Source organism: Hippopotamus amphibius, chromosome X (genome assembly GCF_030028045.1).
Source record: "Hippopotamus amphibius kiboko isolate mHipAmp2 chromosome X, mHipAmp2.hap2, whole genome shotgun sequence".
Taxonomy (NCBI): Eukaryota; Metazoa; Chordata; class Mammalia; order Artiodactyla; family Hippopotamidae; genus Hippopotamus; species Hippopotamus amphibius.
The window spans coordinates 96,808,257-96,824,058 of NC_080203.1; the positions used below are offsets into that span (position 1 = coordinate 96,808,257).

A 15,802-nucleotide genomic window follows, 5' to 3' on the forward strand; every position below is an offset into this window, starting at 1 on the left:
CAGACAAAAAATGGAGACAGCTAAAATGCTCATCAACTGATGAATGGATAAATAAAATGTGGTATATCCACACAATGGAATATTAGATAATAAAAAGAAATAAAGTATTAATACATGCTACATATGGATCAACTATAAAAATATATGCTTATATGCTTAGTGAAAGAAGTCAGTCACAAAAGACTTCATAGTACATGATTCCATTTATATGAAATGCCCAGAAAATACAAATACATAGAGACAGAAAGTAGATTAGTACTTGCCAGGGGTTGGACATGAGGTTTCATTATGGTGAGATAAACATGTCCTAAATCTAAGATTTTGGTTATGGCTGCACAACTCTGGAAATTTACTAAAAGTCACTGAATCGCATAGTTAAAGAAGTTGAATTTTATGGTATTTAATTATATTTCAATAAGCTTTAAAAAGAAAAAAAGATAAGCCATAGACTAGAAAAGATATTTTCAATACGTTTTAAAATTATCAAAATATACTGTTAAAACTTCTACATATCAAAAGAAAGATAAATTAGGCAACAGAAAAAATAAAATCCACCTTAAAAACCTGAAATTTGGCAATTTAGATAAAGAAACCCCACTGGGTCAGTGAACTTATACTTCAAAGTAAACATGATGTGAAAGATTAACCTGTCCAGGTAACTTTAAGCACTGCTTAAAATAAGAAAATAGGTGATTTACTGATGTGCACAGTTCTTCATTTCGGTATTGGTCTTTTAAAAAATGGTTAGGTTCAGCTGTCCTCAGAGCTCCAATTATAGACAAACTATAGCAATAAAGATTTTCACTTATGCCTTCCCTTTTCAGCCTGATACACCCATCTTCAGACTTCTTTTATTCCTAGGTACCTGAATACTGAAAGAAAACTGAAGAATCATTTTGTTGCCATTTGGTTTTGCTGGCTTTAACTCTCACACTTTGGATCATCTTTGGCCAATAAATTGTCAGAATAATCTAATTCTTTTAACAAAATACAATGTGATCATACAAGACAGCACAAAAGAACACTCATTTTTTTCCTTTTCCAATCCCTTTTGCCTAGAAGTCATATTTTCAATTAACAAAACAAATAAAAAAAGCAAGAGCACAATTCGTTTTGAGTATAAACAGCAGTAATCTGACAGGGAAGGGAAGGGAAGAGGAGGGGAGGGGAGGGAAAAGGGGGAGGGGAAGCGAGGAAGAGGGGATGGGAAGGGGCATGCAAATGTACACTAACCTTCCAGTAGTCAGATTGTAAACTGTAGTACCTCTGGTATGCAGATAATGCTGAAAGAGGGAAAATAAACATGAGTCACAATTATGCCCCATTTCAAAATCAATTACTACAAGTTTTAAGAAACAATACAACAAAATTCCCACCATACCCACCTCCCAACAGATAGTGATATTTACAACCAGACAATTTAAACTCTGGAGCGTCCCTACTCATAGCTAGACATGGTAACAAATGTCAAACATATAGGAGTTCAAGGAAGTAAAACCATGGTCACATTTCAGACCTGTACTTGAACAGAATCTAGGCAACCTCTTGAATCAACTTCACCTCCCTCAGAGACCAAATGTGATAAGTAGATTAATACTCCAGAATGTGATGGCTCATTTGTTCTAACAGGGAATCTCACTTTCAAAAATGACTAAGAGCTCAACTACCTCAAAGAGCAAAGGAACTATAGTTGACTCCTGAACAACACAGGGGCAAGGGGCACTGACCTCCACACAGTAGAAAAGCTACGTATAACTTATAGTCAGCCCTCTGTATCTGAAGTTCTGTATCCTTGATTCAACCAACCACAGATCATGCAGCACTGTAGTATTTACTATTGAAAAAATTCCATGTGTAAGTGGACCTGCGAAGTTCAAACCCCTGTTATTCAAGGGTCAACTGTATTCCTTTTGTGCTGCTTCCTCTCATACAATCAACAAAAAACCCAGCCCACAATTAACCTTACTCCAAACTCCAACTCAATTCCAAAATAGGGCATCCCATACCCCTAAATCCATCTCAAGGTATAACAGGCTCTGGAAATAATTACAGTCATCCCTCAGTATCTGCAGTGGATTGGTTCAGCACCTGCCGCAGATACCAAAATCTACTGTGATCAGATCCCATAGTTGGCCATGCGTGTACATGGATTCCACACTCACGGATCATAAACATAGTAGTACGTATGTGTATTGAAAAAATCCCACATCTGAGTGGACTTGTGCGGCTCAAACCCGTGTCACTGAACAGTCAACTGTAGCTTCTATCAATCCAAAAAGAGTGAGGAGGAGGAGATAAAGTAAAGGTTACACATGCACTTTAGAATTGGTAGAGCCTTTTTTTAAAAACTCATGAGCAGTAATAAGTCATGGGTATGTAATTTACACATGATCACTATAATTAATAATAATGTATCGCATATTTGAAAACTGCTAAGAGTAAATCTTAAAAGTTCTCATCACAAGAAAAAAAACTGTAACTGAGTATGGTGACAGAGGTTAACTAAACTTACTATGATCATTCCACAATATATGTAAATATCAAATCATTATGTTATACACCTAAAACTTATAGTTATATTATCAACTATACCTCAATTTTTAAAAAGAGTAACTTATATTTTCACGTAAGATTTTCAACAAGTGTAATAAAATTTTACACTGAAAAAAATGGGGAGGATGAAAATTAACATTATCTAAAACTCCAGGTATGTTTTCGTACTGTTTATCAGTAAGCAGCCAAAATGAATACCATATAGAGAACTTCCTGAATATGTTCAAATTAGAGAAGCATCACCGCAAAGCATTATCACATATCTGAACAAGTAACTTATTTGAATAACATTCATCTTTTCTGCAAAGATGATGCCAACCAACCTATTACTGGAAGGCCGTTTAGACTGTAATTTTTCCAGTTTTGAGGAACAGTTGATTTCAAGCCATCTTCTGTTTTCTAGTTCTCCATACATGAGTGTAGCTAGCTCATACAGATCACTGATTAATGGTTTTCTAAAAAGAAAAGCAAACCAACTTATCAAGCTAGACAGAACAGAATAGTCAAACAAGTTTTGACTGATTTATGGAGGACAGTCATGGAAAAGGTGTTTTCTCTCTATAGCCTGATGTGAACAAAGAAGCATATACCACCAACTGCCACTACAAAGGGGAACTATTCTTAAGACGAAGCCCATAGAAGATAGCAGAAAAAGATGGAAAGTACCTGGATACTTCTAGACTTCAAACTATATCTAGTACACAACTCACCTATGAACTTCCAATTATGTGAGGGAATAAATCTCCTTATTGTTTTTTTTTTTTTAAACTTGTATTTTTATTTTATTTATTTATTTATTTTTTTGGCACACGGGCTTAGTTGCTCCGTGGCATGTGGGATCTTCCTGGAGCTGGGATCGAACCCGTGACCTCTGCACTGGCAGGCGGATTCTTAACCACTGCGCCACCTAGGAAGCCCTCCTTATTGTTTAAGCTAGAATCATGTCTTTGATATTTGTGCCTAAAGACATTCTAACCAGGAGAAGCCAGGGTCCCTTAACAATTGTGTTCAGTCACCATACCAAACCTGAACTGCTCTTTTAATGGGAATTTCAACAAACTTAAAGGGTTATGTTTCCAGTAATCTGAATAACAATACACTGCATGACTTCATAAAATTCCCATTTTAGAATTTGAAAAGCCCTTAAAAAGACAGTATGATGTCCTCCACAGTAACTGAAACTGAGGTACAAGAAGCCTATGTGATTATCAATTGGGAGAAACACGGCATTGATACAATATGATGAACTGAGAAATAAATACAAGCTTTCAAATTCAAAGTCACAAAAGTAAATGCTCCAAATTTCAAGCACAGATTTGTAAATGAGACACTTCTTCGATGAGCATTTGTTACCTTTCCATTCACTTACACATTTCTCAACAATTAAATTTTACTCCATTAGGCCTAGGATCCTATTTTAGGAAAGACCTTAACATATTTAACATGTTTCCTAATTCAAATAAATCATTAAAACTCTACAAGTACCCATCACCAGAGTCTCTCCAGTGAAATCCTTTTTAAGTCAGTTACCTATCGTGAAAATAAATCCCTACTCTACTGTAACTAGATTTTCCTAAAGTCCTGAATAGAGAATGAGGGAAATCATTTATTTGGACATCCTTATAATGCTTAAAATGATTTCGGGATTGTAGCATGTGTCTACCGGGCTTTTCCTTCCCTAAATCACCTCATCTTCACTTTGTGACCCCTGAGTTATTTATTGGCTCAAGAAGTCTATGTTCATCCCACTAGGAAATCTTTGTAACAATACTTCAGGCAAGACCGTCGTTTTCTTTTGCCACTTAACCAAGAATGGTGTGCTCAAACATATTAATTTCAACTCTCTAACAACCATTTTCCAAAGGTCAGATCTTTTTAATCCTTGGAATCAACTTTATTTATGGACAGACTCAGAATTACTTTTTTCATAATTATGAGTTTTATTTTGTTTTTAAATAAGCCCATATAAGTCTCTAGATTTTTAAAAAAGGGAGAAAATTATAATGACTTTGAAAGATTATAGAGGACTTCCCTGGTGGCGCACTGGTTAAGAAACCACCTGCCAATGCAGGGGACAGGGGTTTGAGCCCAGGAAGATTCCACACTCCTCGGGGCAACTAAGTCTGAGCGCCACAACTACTGAGCCTGTGCTCTAGAGCCCTCTTGCCACAACTACTGAAGCCCACGCACCGCAGCAAAGAGTAGCCCCCACTCGCCACAGCTAGAGAAAGCCCGTGCACAGCAACGAAGACCCAATGCAGCCCCCCGGCGCCATACACACACACAAAAAAAGAATCACCTATACAGCTGGGAGGGGTTGCTACACAGTCACCTGCCCTTTAACTTCATAACTGTGCTGTACCATTTATATATATATATATATATATATATATATATATATATATATATGATTAAATTAAATAATAATAACAGTAATACTCAGTAGTATTAAGAAAAATATCCAGGAGTGGAAAGAAGTCAAGAAAATAGGCAGTTTTATCATTCTACTAGTACTATAAGTATAAATTAGCAAAACTTTTTTGTAGCATAATTTAGCACTATGCATCAAAAGTGTGTATTTGTGTGTGTGTGTGTGTGTGTGTGTGTGTGTGTGTGTGTGTATACACACTTTCACTCAGTAAAAACCTACCACATAAAGGTATCCCTTCTAAGAATATAAAGGTGGATCTGTGCAAAAATTTAGCTACAAAGACAGAGAATTTAGTGAGTATGTTAATAGCAAAAAAAAAAAAAAAGAGTCTACACGCCCAGTAGGAAATTGTTCTACCTATATGATAGAATACTATGCAGGGAATTGAAATTTAAGTCACAAAGCATGTTTCTGAGACAGTGAGATTAACACACACTGTGTTGAAGTTGCAGCGTTTAATTCAATTTTTAAATACATATTGAAATTTTATTGTAATAGAAAAGCCTTTAAAGATTTATGGGTTCAATCCCTGGTCGGAGAACTAAGATCCCACAAGTCACTTGGTGCGGCCAAGAAAAAATAAATGAGATTTGCCTCTATATGATAAAATATCAATGAGTCATTAATGCATTCCCGTAATATTTAAGTATTAAGTAACCTGCACCAAGCTAGATGAAGTGAAATACATATGTGAACAAAACACATGACAGGGCTCCTGCTCTCAAGCTGTTTACCTTTTATGGTTATTATGTATTCTAATGTTTTTGTTTAAACAATGAACATATTATTTGTGTAAATGTTAAAATGAGCATATTTCTTGTGTTCAAGATGGTCAACATTACCAAATAAGGGCCACCAGGAAGGCAACAAGGTACAGTAAGAAAAGAAGCAGTTTTAGGTAAATCTGAGTTCTAATCCTGACCTCACCACTTCCTAAGAGACTGTGACATCAAGCCATTTAATTAAAGTTATTTCCTTACAGGTCACAAGCAGACTAAAAGGTTTGTCAGTAAAAGAGTAAGACATAAAGAATAAAAAGAGAAGCCCAAAGCCATATTATAATTCATTTGGAATTAAATAAAGAAAGATCTAGAGAAATAGAGTGGTGGAGTAGAGGGTCAAAATAAAGATGAAGTAGATGACAGAGGCTTTCACACACATGGAAATATTATGGCTGTGAGTTAAGAGTGTCAAAACAAGAAAAAGAGCGTGTGCCTGATGACAAGTCCACACAGTGCAGGGATGAAAAGAAACAACAATGTAGGTTAAGAGTGATAGCTTTGCCAGAAAAAGGGAGTCTTCTTCAGAGTAAGATGCAACAGAAGTGCAAGGAAAAAAAAGATTTAAAATTCAATATATACTCATATTAGACTATGCACTAACTGCAGGCAGAACTCAGCATTTCTCTTTTCATCCCTAGCCCAATGTGTAACACTACAGGCAGCAGGTTAGCTGCTCGTGGGTGAGTCTATGGGTATGGAAGGGAAGGAAAGAAGTACCAATAAATCTGTCAGTTGCACTGACTGTCATCTTTAGGCCAGAACAAGTTGTGACTGCCTAAGATGATTATTATTAGGTCAAGAGATCTTTGTTTTGTTGTTTTTATCTGAGTCAAAACTAAAAAGTTGTATTTATACCCTGGGATGAATGAGATCTCAAAGAGCTTATACTAATTCCTTCACTGTATATAAACGACTGATGGACCTAGCTCTCTAGCACCTTTCTGCCTTATCAAATCTATGACTGCCTAAAACACATCTTCACTTATATGTAGCATTAACACACATTAACATTTGAAAAACCTTCTGGATAGCATCCAACACAACAGACCTTTGTTCCTAAGATTACAGAAACAAGCAGAGAGGAAGTCGGAAAAGCAAAGAAACAAATTTGGAATCCTTTTACTCCTCTATCAGCATCTTCACTGAGGTTTTCAAGTGAAATTAATGCATCTACTGAAAATTTAGATTTAATACTTCTTTGTAATCATTAAAATAATATACTCCTCGAGGTCTTCCCCTCCACCCCCCTCCCTGGCCATGCGGAATACAGGATCTTAGCTCCCTGACCAGGGATCGAACCTGTGCCCCCTGCAGCGGAACGGCAGAGTCTCAAGCACTGAACCACCAGGGAAGTCCCTCCTCGAGGTCTTTAATATTGCACATTTGGTTTACTACAAGAAACATCAAGTAGCTGTCTTATTTATATTCCTTCCATGTGTCCTACCACCAGCTCTCTAGTTCTTGAAGCTACTATAACTTTTCTTGTTGCCTGGATATGGACTTCTGACAACCTGGGTTATGGTCACTATTTTTTTCCCTTGGGTTATTTCTCAATTGCATTTTCTAATTCTAGGCCATAAATAGACTGAACAAAATCAATTATTCCCAAATTGTGATGAGAGGGAGTGGGGGCACTAGTGATTTTTTTTATATCAGTAAATACACTTAAATAAAGTTATATAGAAAAAGAGGGTATAATGACTATGCAATGAAAACACATGAATGATCACCTTAACTATATCAGCTTTCAGAAACATGCATCATATTCATTCTATATTACATGCCACTTTATGTCAGTATTCTGGATTTTCATTTCATTTTACTATTTCAACACAAAGTAAATTTGTATCATATTACTATGCAAACTATCCCAATGACTATCTGAAAGAAGTTTTGAACAAAGAGCAGATTCTTAAAAAGAATCACAACATTTAGTTCCAACAACCACAACAATAAAGAGATGAACTATGCAAGGATCAAAAAAAGGCCATTTTTGCAGAAGCCAAACTCAAGATCTATTATTGGAAAACATGCACTTTATGCCCTTATACTACACATATTCTAGGATGGAGTGTTGTCATTCCATCCAAGAAACACAGAAAGAGAGAAATACAAAAAAAAAAAAAAAAAAAAAATCTCACCAATGCTGACTTAAGACTTCTCTACATAAGCAACTCTTGGCATGTAACTTGCCCTAGCCATTTATAATTACTGAGGAACCAAAAAAACCAAAACCTATTTTGCCCAGAAGTGATAGACAAAGCAACAAATGACCAATTACTTGAAGGAAGGAGGAAAGGGAGAAAAATCTATCGTCAGGTGGAATTTCAGGGAAAACTTCCAGCTCACCATAAACCATGAAGAAACTATTTGTAAAAGTGTCAAGGTTTTCATACTAATATCAGGAATGATTAATTATTATATCTCCTTTGACTAACTCTTTTACTTTTGGAATTTTTACTATCTGCACCCCAAGTCTCTTACCTCATAATTTCTATCTTTTTATAATTTTGATATGTACTCTGAGGTACTTTACTACTTGATTTTCTAGGCAATCAACTTAATGACTATTCTCTCCTATAATTTTCCATACATATTCAAAATATTTACATATAATTTCTATTAATTAAACTGCTCCTAAGACCCATCACATATATTCACAAGAATATATACACTTGTCCTTCAGCCCAGGGTTCCCTGTCTCTCAGGTTGTTCTTCAACCCAAAGAAGAGAAATCACAGTACCATTTCCATGGCATAAGGCAGTTTGTCTGACAGACCCATCAGCTGTTTGGTTCAGCTGAGGTTGACGGGTTAGCTGTGGGGGTAGGCGTGAAAAGGAAGTATGGTAGACACTGTGAAGAACCACTCAAATTCCACTTCAAGGAAGGACTGTTGGCAGTCTTGCCTACAAGAGAGCCTCTAGCAGTGATTTGCCTTAAGCTGAGGAAGGCAACCTTGCCTGAGGTCACACTCCTTCCCATGTCCAACATGGAATGGATAGAGTATAAAGGCCTGGTCACCTTGGTCTAGCTCTGGGGCTCCCCATGGAATTGGCCAAGGCCGTCACAGCTTAACTTTTCCCTCTGTCCAATCCTGGTTCCATTTTCCACCTTCCATAGGGCTGATCCTAAAGGTACGAAACATCTCGTATGCTAAACTCACTCCAGAGGAATCCAACCAACACTAGGCTAAGTGCAATGAGCCTCCAGACTCCATTTTCCCACAATCCTCTAACCAATTACTTTTTCAGGATAAATTTGTGGAAGCCAAATGACCAAATCAAGTGAAGGAAAATTTTTTAAATTCTTCATACAACCAGAAAGGCTAAAAAATGTTTTATAAGGCCTTTTTTTCTTCTTCTTCAAATTCCTCTGAAATGACAGAAAAGATAATTTTTAATGACTAAATCTTTAACAGTAATGATTACCAAAGTATACTAACTACCAATCAGAAATTTTTAGAAATTCACATAAGACAGTAAGCAGATAAGATCAGAGTAAGAAATAAGGGCAGAAAAAACCACAGTCCAAAATGTACACAAAACAGGTTCTACCATTTTTCTACTTCAAAAGTAGAAGCAGTTTTTCAAAAGGAACCCCAAACTCAGAAAATTTCACACACTGGTTGACTCAGGACAATATTTAAAGAACTGTCCTCAGAATAAACAGGGCCAATAAATCCCCCACATACATACATACATCTCAGAGCAGTTTACTCACATGTCATGTTCACTGAATAGTTTATGTTTATTCCTCAGTAAGTTATGGTTTATAATGTGTTTTCTAAAAATAAATATCTATTTGGCTGCAGCCAGAGGTTCTCATCTTGTACTAGTTTCAAAGATAGAAGCAGGAAGTGGCCTAAGGTAACGAATGTCTCCATAAATTGATGGTGATGGTGATGGTGTGTGGAAAGGGCTACTGGAGACTGGCTCTCGTATGGGATTTCTGGGAAGACAGTGAAGAGAATGGATAGAAAGAATTCAATAATTAGTAAGCGGGAATGTGGTCAATAAAGCCTCAAGGATGAATTCAAACAACTCCCAGCTAGGAAATAAGAAGCCATCAGCTTGAAATACTAAAATATACTGGCATACAAATGTACACCTCTGCATCCATTCTCTCCTTCCTCTTCTTCCTATTACAAACAATCAACCTACTGCCTACCTATCAATGGCCAGTTCATCTACACAACAGCAAATGGGTCGAGGAGGACATCTTTTCAAGGACTTAAATCCTTAGGTTACCCTTCTCTTCTCCTATCTTTTTAGATTACTCCTATCAGCTAGTTTGCCAACACTGTCTAGTTGCCACACGCTCCCTACTACACCTTCCAAAAAACCAAAAAAACACCTCCAAAACAAATATCCCTGGGTTCTTCACTACCTTCACAGCCAAACATTTTATAATTGGAAAATGTAGATTAATTCATAGACTAATAAAGTTATAAAAGCTAATACATATATAAGCTAATATATATATAAAAGCTAATACACACACACACACATATATTTTTTTTAATGATCACTAAGCAATAAGGACAGACAGCTGCATATACAAACCTAATTTTCAAGTCTGGGTCTCTGTTTATATGCTCTAAAACTAGGGTGCTCTCCAAGTAAAAGGTGCAGCATTGAAAAATTAGTTTGCACAGAACTCTATTATTTCTTTTGTATAATGGTTTCCTTTAAATAAGTTACTGCTTTAATTAAAATTAAACTATCTAATAGATTGTTAAATAATTATTAATACCTATTATCCTGAAGTCACTTTGCTAAGTACTAATCATTTTCACATAGAAATCCCAAAATCCCTGAGCAGCTACCACGTCCTCCCCTCATTTTACAGATTACAGACAAAAGCTCAGGGATGTTTTATATAATCTGTTAAAAGTAATACAGCTGAACCATAGAGATGAGCTGGGAAATAAGCCTAACTTCAAACCCCATAGTATACCTGTCTCAAAGTAAAACTGCATTTTCATTAGGAAAGTATTCACTTGACCTAACATAAAAGTGGCAAAATTAAACACCAACAATCCTTCACTCTAGCTGTGAACAATCTTCCAACTGTTCAGCCCACCTAAATACATCTGTGGAAAACAACACAAGTCCATCCACTCCACATTAAAATGTTTACTATCATCAAAAGATTAAAATGCTATTGGTTATAAGAATACAGTTTTTCTTTGCTATGCTTTTGCTTTTCGTATCGAGGGGTGTGGTATTGGGGGCGGGGGGGGGGGGTGCTTTTAATATCCTAAATGAGTAATAGCCTGGATCAGCAGCTTGGTACCATAAAAAGGACACATCTTGTGGGACTACCTTCAATTATTTAACTTGCTTATTTCTGATAGAAAAAAAATTTCAAATGATTAAAAAAATGTTTTATCCAATGCTCAAGCTCACGTGTGATCATCTCTCTATGCTACTTACCTTTACAATAACATGGCTATAGATCAGACTTTCACTCAAATATTTTCTAGCTAAAATGGAAGCTAAAGGATAAAGAAGAGAAATGCTGAGTTTGTGTAACTTTTCCAAAGTGTCCGTCAATGGCTCACTTTCTACTATGGCCGAGCTTTTAAAAAGCAGGAATTTTTCACAAGGCAGGACAAAACAGTAGTACACATGTAGGTAGTTATCAGTTAAGCTGAATGGTCAACTTATTGCTGATTTACATCAAGTCATGTGAACTTTGCCCATTTCCATTTACTCCACTTTTCTCATTGTTTAGGATGTCCATAAGCTTATTATTTCTTAGAAGTAAAATTGGTAATACCTCCAATACAGTACAATTACAATTATTTTGAATACATATATAAATCTAACAGTAGTTAATAAGGGGAAAAAATTACCTTTTGGATAATCTTCCAATAAGAGGTTGAAGTGACCTAATTGACAAAAGAAATCAGACTCCACTTTTCCTTCAGCTTTTAAGATTAGAGATTCGTAGCAGCGAACAGCCTAGAAATAAAAAATACAAACATTTAAGAAAGAGACAAAACCTTAAAATGTATTTCCTTCCTGTGATAATGCATATAATCCTCCATACAATCACCCAAGAAATCAATATATTTTACTTCTACCTCAGATACAGCCAATGCTGCATTCTTCTAAAATACCTAAAGGTTTATTAAAAGAGCCACTAGTTATAGCATAAGTGCTTTTCCTATCTATAAAATGGAAGTACTTGCCAAATAAGATAACGTAGGAGCACTTTGATAACTTTATTCATTAGCTGTAAATCTAAATTTTTACTGTGGCCCACGTTGAGATAAATAAATATAACCAACTTTCCCACAGATGGGAAGAACTTTATTGAATTACATGAGAATTTACAGAATCTCCAGAGTAATAACTACCAGTTATACTGAAGAGCTACTTTTTACCATAACCTCTACCCATTTAAACAACCATAAACTGTCTTTCAATTATCTTCTTACGATACACGTCCTACTCACCAACTCTAACTCTATTTCTAATTTTACCCCCACTCCAATACATACACATGCACTCACTCTCACTGTTTGTTCCCTGAAGAAAAAAAAAAAAATAACAATATTTTAAGGATATCATTTGTTTTTCGTAATCAAGAAGAGTGCAGGAAAAAAAAAATGAAAGATGGAAAGAACAGAATTCTGGAGTCTGACAAATTTTAGTCATCATTAGCTACAGGAGATCCTGGGGAACTTATGCCTCTGATTCTCAGTTTCAGTAACACTCAAAGGGCTGATTAAAGGATTAAAATTAGAAAACTTCTCTAAGGGTTTACCACAGTACTTAGCACTCCATAGGTACTTAATAATTGTTTCTCTATTTTCTACTTATGTTAAGACAAAAAGCTCTAACTCTTCCAGGATTGTTTCAAGCAGCCCAATAATTTTGTCAAAATTTTCCTAACAATTTACACTACAATGTTGTTACGTGTTATTATGTCCTGGAATCACTGAAGAAAGAAATGTGTATGATTTCTCAAATGTCTGAATACACTCTCAGGTCTGGTGCCCACAAAAAAACAGTTTCCATTTTTTTACCTATCTTTACCTATCCAAAGCATGTACATAATACTTATCAAGTTTGGAGAAGCCATCCTAAACAAGGCGAATTTTGGGATGATTCTACCATCCTCAAAGTCTAACATTTATTAAAAGGACTGTCTTCAGTTCTTATTCCACTCTTAGCTATCTAAATGTGCATATGTACCAAATCACAATCACTGAAAACTTATCATTCTGCTTCCCTATAATTAAAAGAGTCTGAATGCTACACTGACATCTCAGAAATTACTATAATTTGGAGGCATGAAATTTTCAAGATCCTCTTTATTTAAGTTATATATTATCCTCTGGCAGATGGTGAAGAGTACAAAAATATAATTTATTTCAGTGCTTTTTAATATCAGTGAAATTCATTAAATTATTGGGCTACAGTATGACAATTCTTAATTTTACACTAAATAAAATGACTTCTTAAAGCTAATAACAGCATTGTAAGTAAAGCTGGTTATTTTCTTTGTTTTTTAAATTCTTAGATATTTAGAAACTTTTGCTACTCCTCTCTGATAATTTCTTATGACTGATTAGCACTAAATTTACAAGCATATATAGTTTCATGGTGAAAAAGGATTCAAGATAAAAACACAAGGAAATTTTCTTTAATAATCTAAGCAAAAAGATGGCAACATCCTACACTCCCTCTTATCACCAAATACCAATGTTACTACCATGATCATCTATTACCTATCTTCCATCTCCCATTAAAAAAAAAGGAACACATCGAAAGTGAATACGATACACCACTCTGTCATGAAACAGAACACCAGGTAAAAATCAGAATGGACAATTCACCCACTGACACACTCAGCCTCGATCAACAGATTCATAATAATTTCCAACAAAGCCAGAATGTACCTAAAGCTACCAACTAATGTCAAAGATGATGCTGACAGAGCCAAATATCAAACAAAATGAAGATGAGCAAAAAGGCAGAATAAAGGCTCCAAGCACCTTGTGTCACCACTTCATGGTGAAACTTCATGAATTTATTTGAAGTGTTTGAGGTAAACAGTGATATTAGATACAGGCAAATACTAACAATTTTTTAAAAGCACTTAAAGGAAAATAAATGGGCAATTTTCCAATACTATTAACTCATAAAATAATCTAGCATAAAACTATTTTTATAATAATGAGTTTCATTAAAAGGCTAGTTTTAAACATAGAAGATATGTAGTTAGTCTAGATTTAGAACAAAGCTCAGGCAAACTTCTATAAAGCAAAAATATTTCTTGTTAAAAGGGTTACTTTTATATTCCTGCCTTTTTTTTTTCCCTTAAATTTTAGACATGCACAAGCAAAATCATCCCCATACAGGGTTAAGTATGTGTTTGTACACATAAGTAGAGAAAAACAACTAGAATATAAAACAAATGGTAAAAAGAGAAAGTCTATATTCCGTCCATACAGAAATTTTTTATTTTGCTCATTTTACATCTCTATATTTTCTATATTTTTCATAATTAAACTACACCATTTCTATTCTTATAAGTCACTTAAAAATTATTATGCTTTCCTGCAAGATTCATACTACCTTTAGTGTAAGAACAGTCAAAAATCTGAATGAAAATCATTTGTACTAGATCCAGAGCATGTTCTGCAATGACAAAAAAGTTCTATAATCTGTGCTGCCCAATATGGTAGACACTAGACATATGTGGCTATTGAGCACTTGAAATATGGCTAGTGCAAGACAACTGAATTTTTTAATTATTTCATTTTAATTTGTATTTAAATTTATATAGACACTATATATGGCTAATGGACACTGCAGACTAGATGGTTTGTAAAGCTTAAAAACAACGAATACTCAGCCCATATGCTAAATACTAAGAAAGCAAAATTTCTTACTTTTATAAATGAAAAAACTTATTTTTATAAATGAAAAACCTATAAAAATAATGGCATATGTTACACTGCAGAACGAGCAACACCCTCCACAAAAATCACGTTTAAATCCTATAGTTATTTATAGTTCATGGCTAACATCTATAATCGTTACCACCTACTGGAAAAAAAACATTGAGAAGGAAAATAAACAGTTAATCAGTAAATACCAGAATCAAAGGAGAGTAAAGATTCTCCCAGCTACATGGAGAAACTGGATGTCTTCTTCCCATTACAGTGCCACTTTCCACAATGTTCAATATAATTTGTGTTCAGTAGCTGCTTTGTTTTTATTATTTTAAAAACCAGTTATCTCAGAATAGTAATATTATCATTACCCTATATTTCTAAACCTTGACAGATTAGGGCTCATAAACACAGACATGTAAATAACTTGAGGGGTTTTTTTTTATGTTAAGCATTAAAGTGTTTTATGATAAACTTGGTTAGTGCCTAGCTAAAATATGAGTTGTTACTATTTTGGAATTGTTAAGTACAGGCAACATGGAAACATGATTTTTTCCTCCAATTTGAATGATTAGCTGCGGTAGCTGGGTGACATACAAATGTTAGAGAAAACTAATGTAGATTTAAATACCCCAATGGTTTCCCTTTTTCTCTTTCTTTCTTTTTAATGCCTGCCACAGAATCTCAACACAGTCCTAGTTTGGTGGCTCCCATTCTGAAGCCCTTCCTCTTCTATCAGGTTCCCAAGGTGCTTACTGCCTCCCTCACCTGCACGCTCCAGTCAGGGGAAGAGCTATATCCCAAACCATGAGCACATGACAGGGCCTTAATATATATTTCTTGAATTAATGAAGCAATGTCATGTCGTTTTAGCTACCGAATAACCCTCTCTTCTTTGTCCTAAACTTTCATTTCTTAAGAGCTGCAAGTCAGGATGCTAAGAATTAATCTTTTCAGTTATTTAAACTCATTCCTAATAAGATGTAAATCACTGATATTTTAAATGAACCAATGGTTTTAAATGAACCAAACTTTTAGATTAACATAATAAAAGCAAGCATGCAGTCCTGCCCATAATTCCTAAAAGCAGCCACAGACATAAAAGATGGTTTAGCAGCTGACTA

The 15,802-nt window shown here is 35.1% G+C and overlaps 1 protein-coding gene across 15 annotated transcripts in view; it reads right to left on the reverse strand.

Annotated features, from left to right (window-relative positions):
- The window catches only part of KDM6A (lysine demethylase 6A), a 224,740-nt gene that overhangs the window by 135,714 nt on the left and 73,224 nt on the right, over positions 1-15,802 (reverse strand). For 12 of the 15 annotated variants that reach the window (XM_057718322.1, XM_057718319.1, XM_057718330.1 and 9 more), the window contains 2 exons: positions 11,625-11,733; positions 1,234-1,283 (listed from right to left, as the gene is read on the reverse strand). The exons of the other annotated variants lie outside the window; for them this stretch is intronic. In XM_057718322.1, coding sequence (XP_057574305.1) covers positions 1,234-1,283; positions 11,625-11,733 — 159 coding nt within the window. The remainder of the gene's footprint in view (positions 1-1,233; positions 1,284-11,624; positions 11,734-15,802) is intronic. 15 annotated transcript variants of the gene reach the window in all.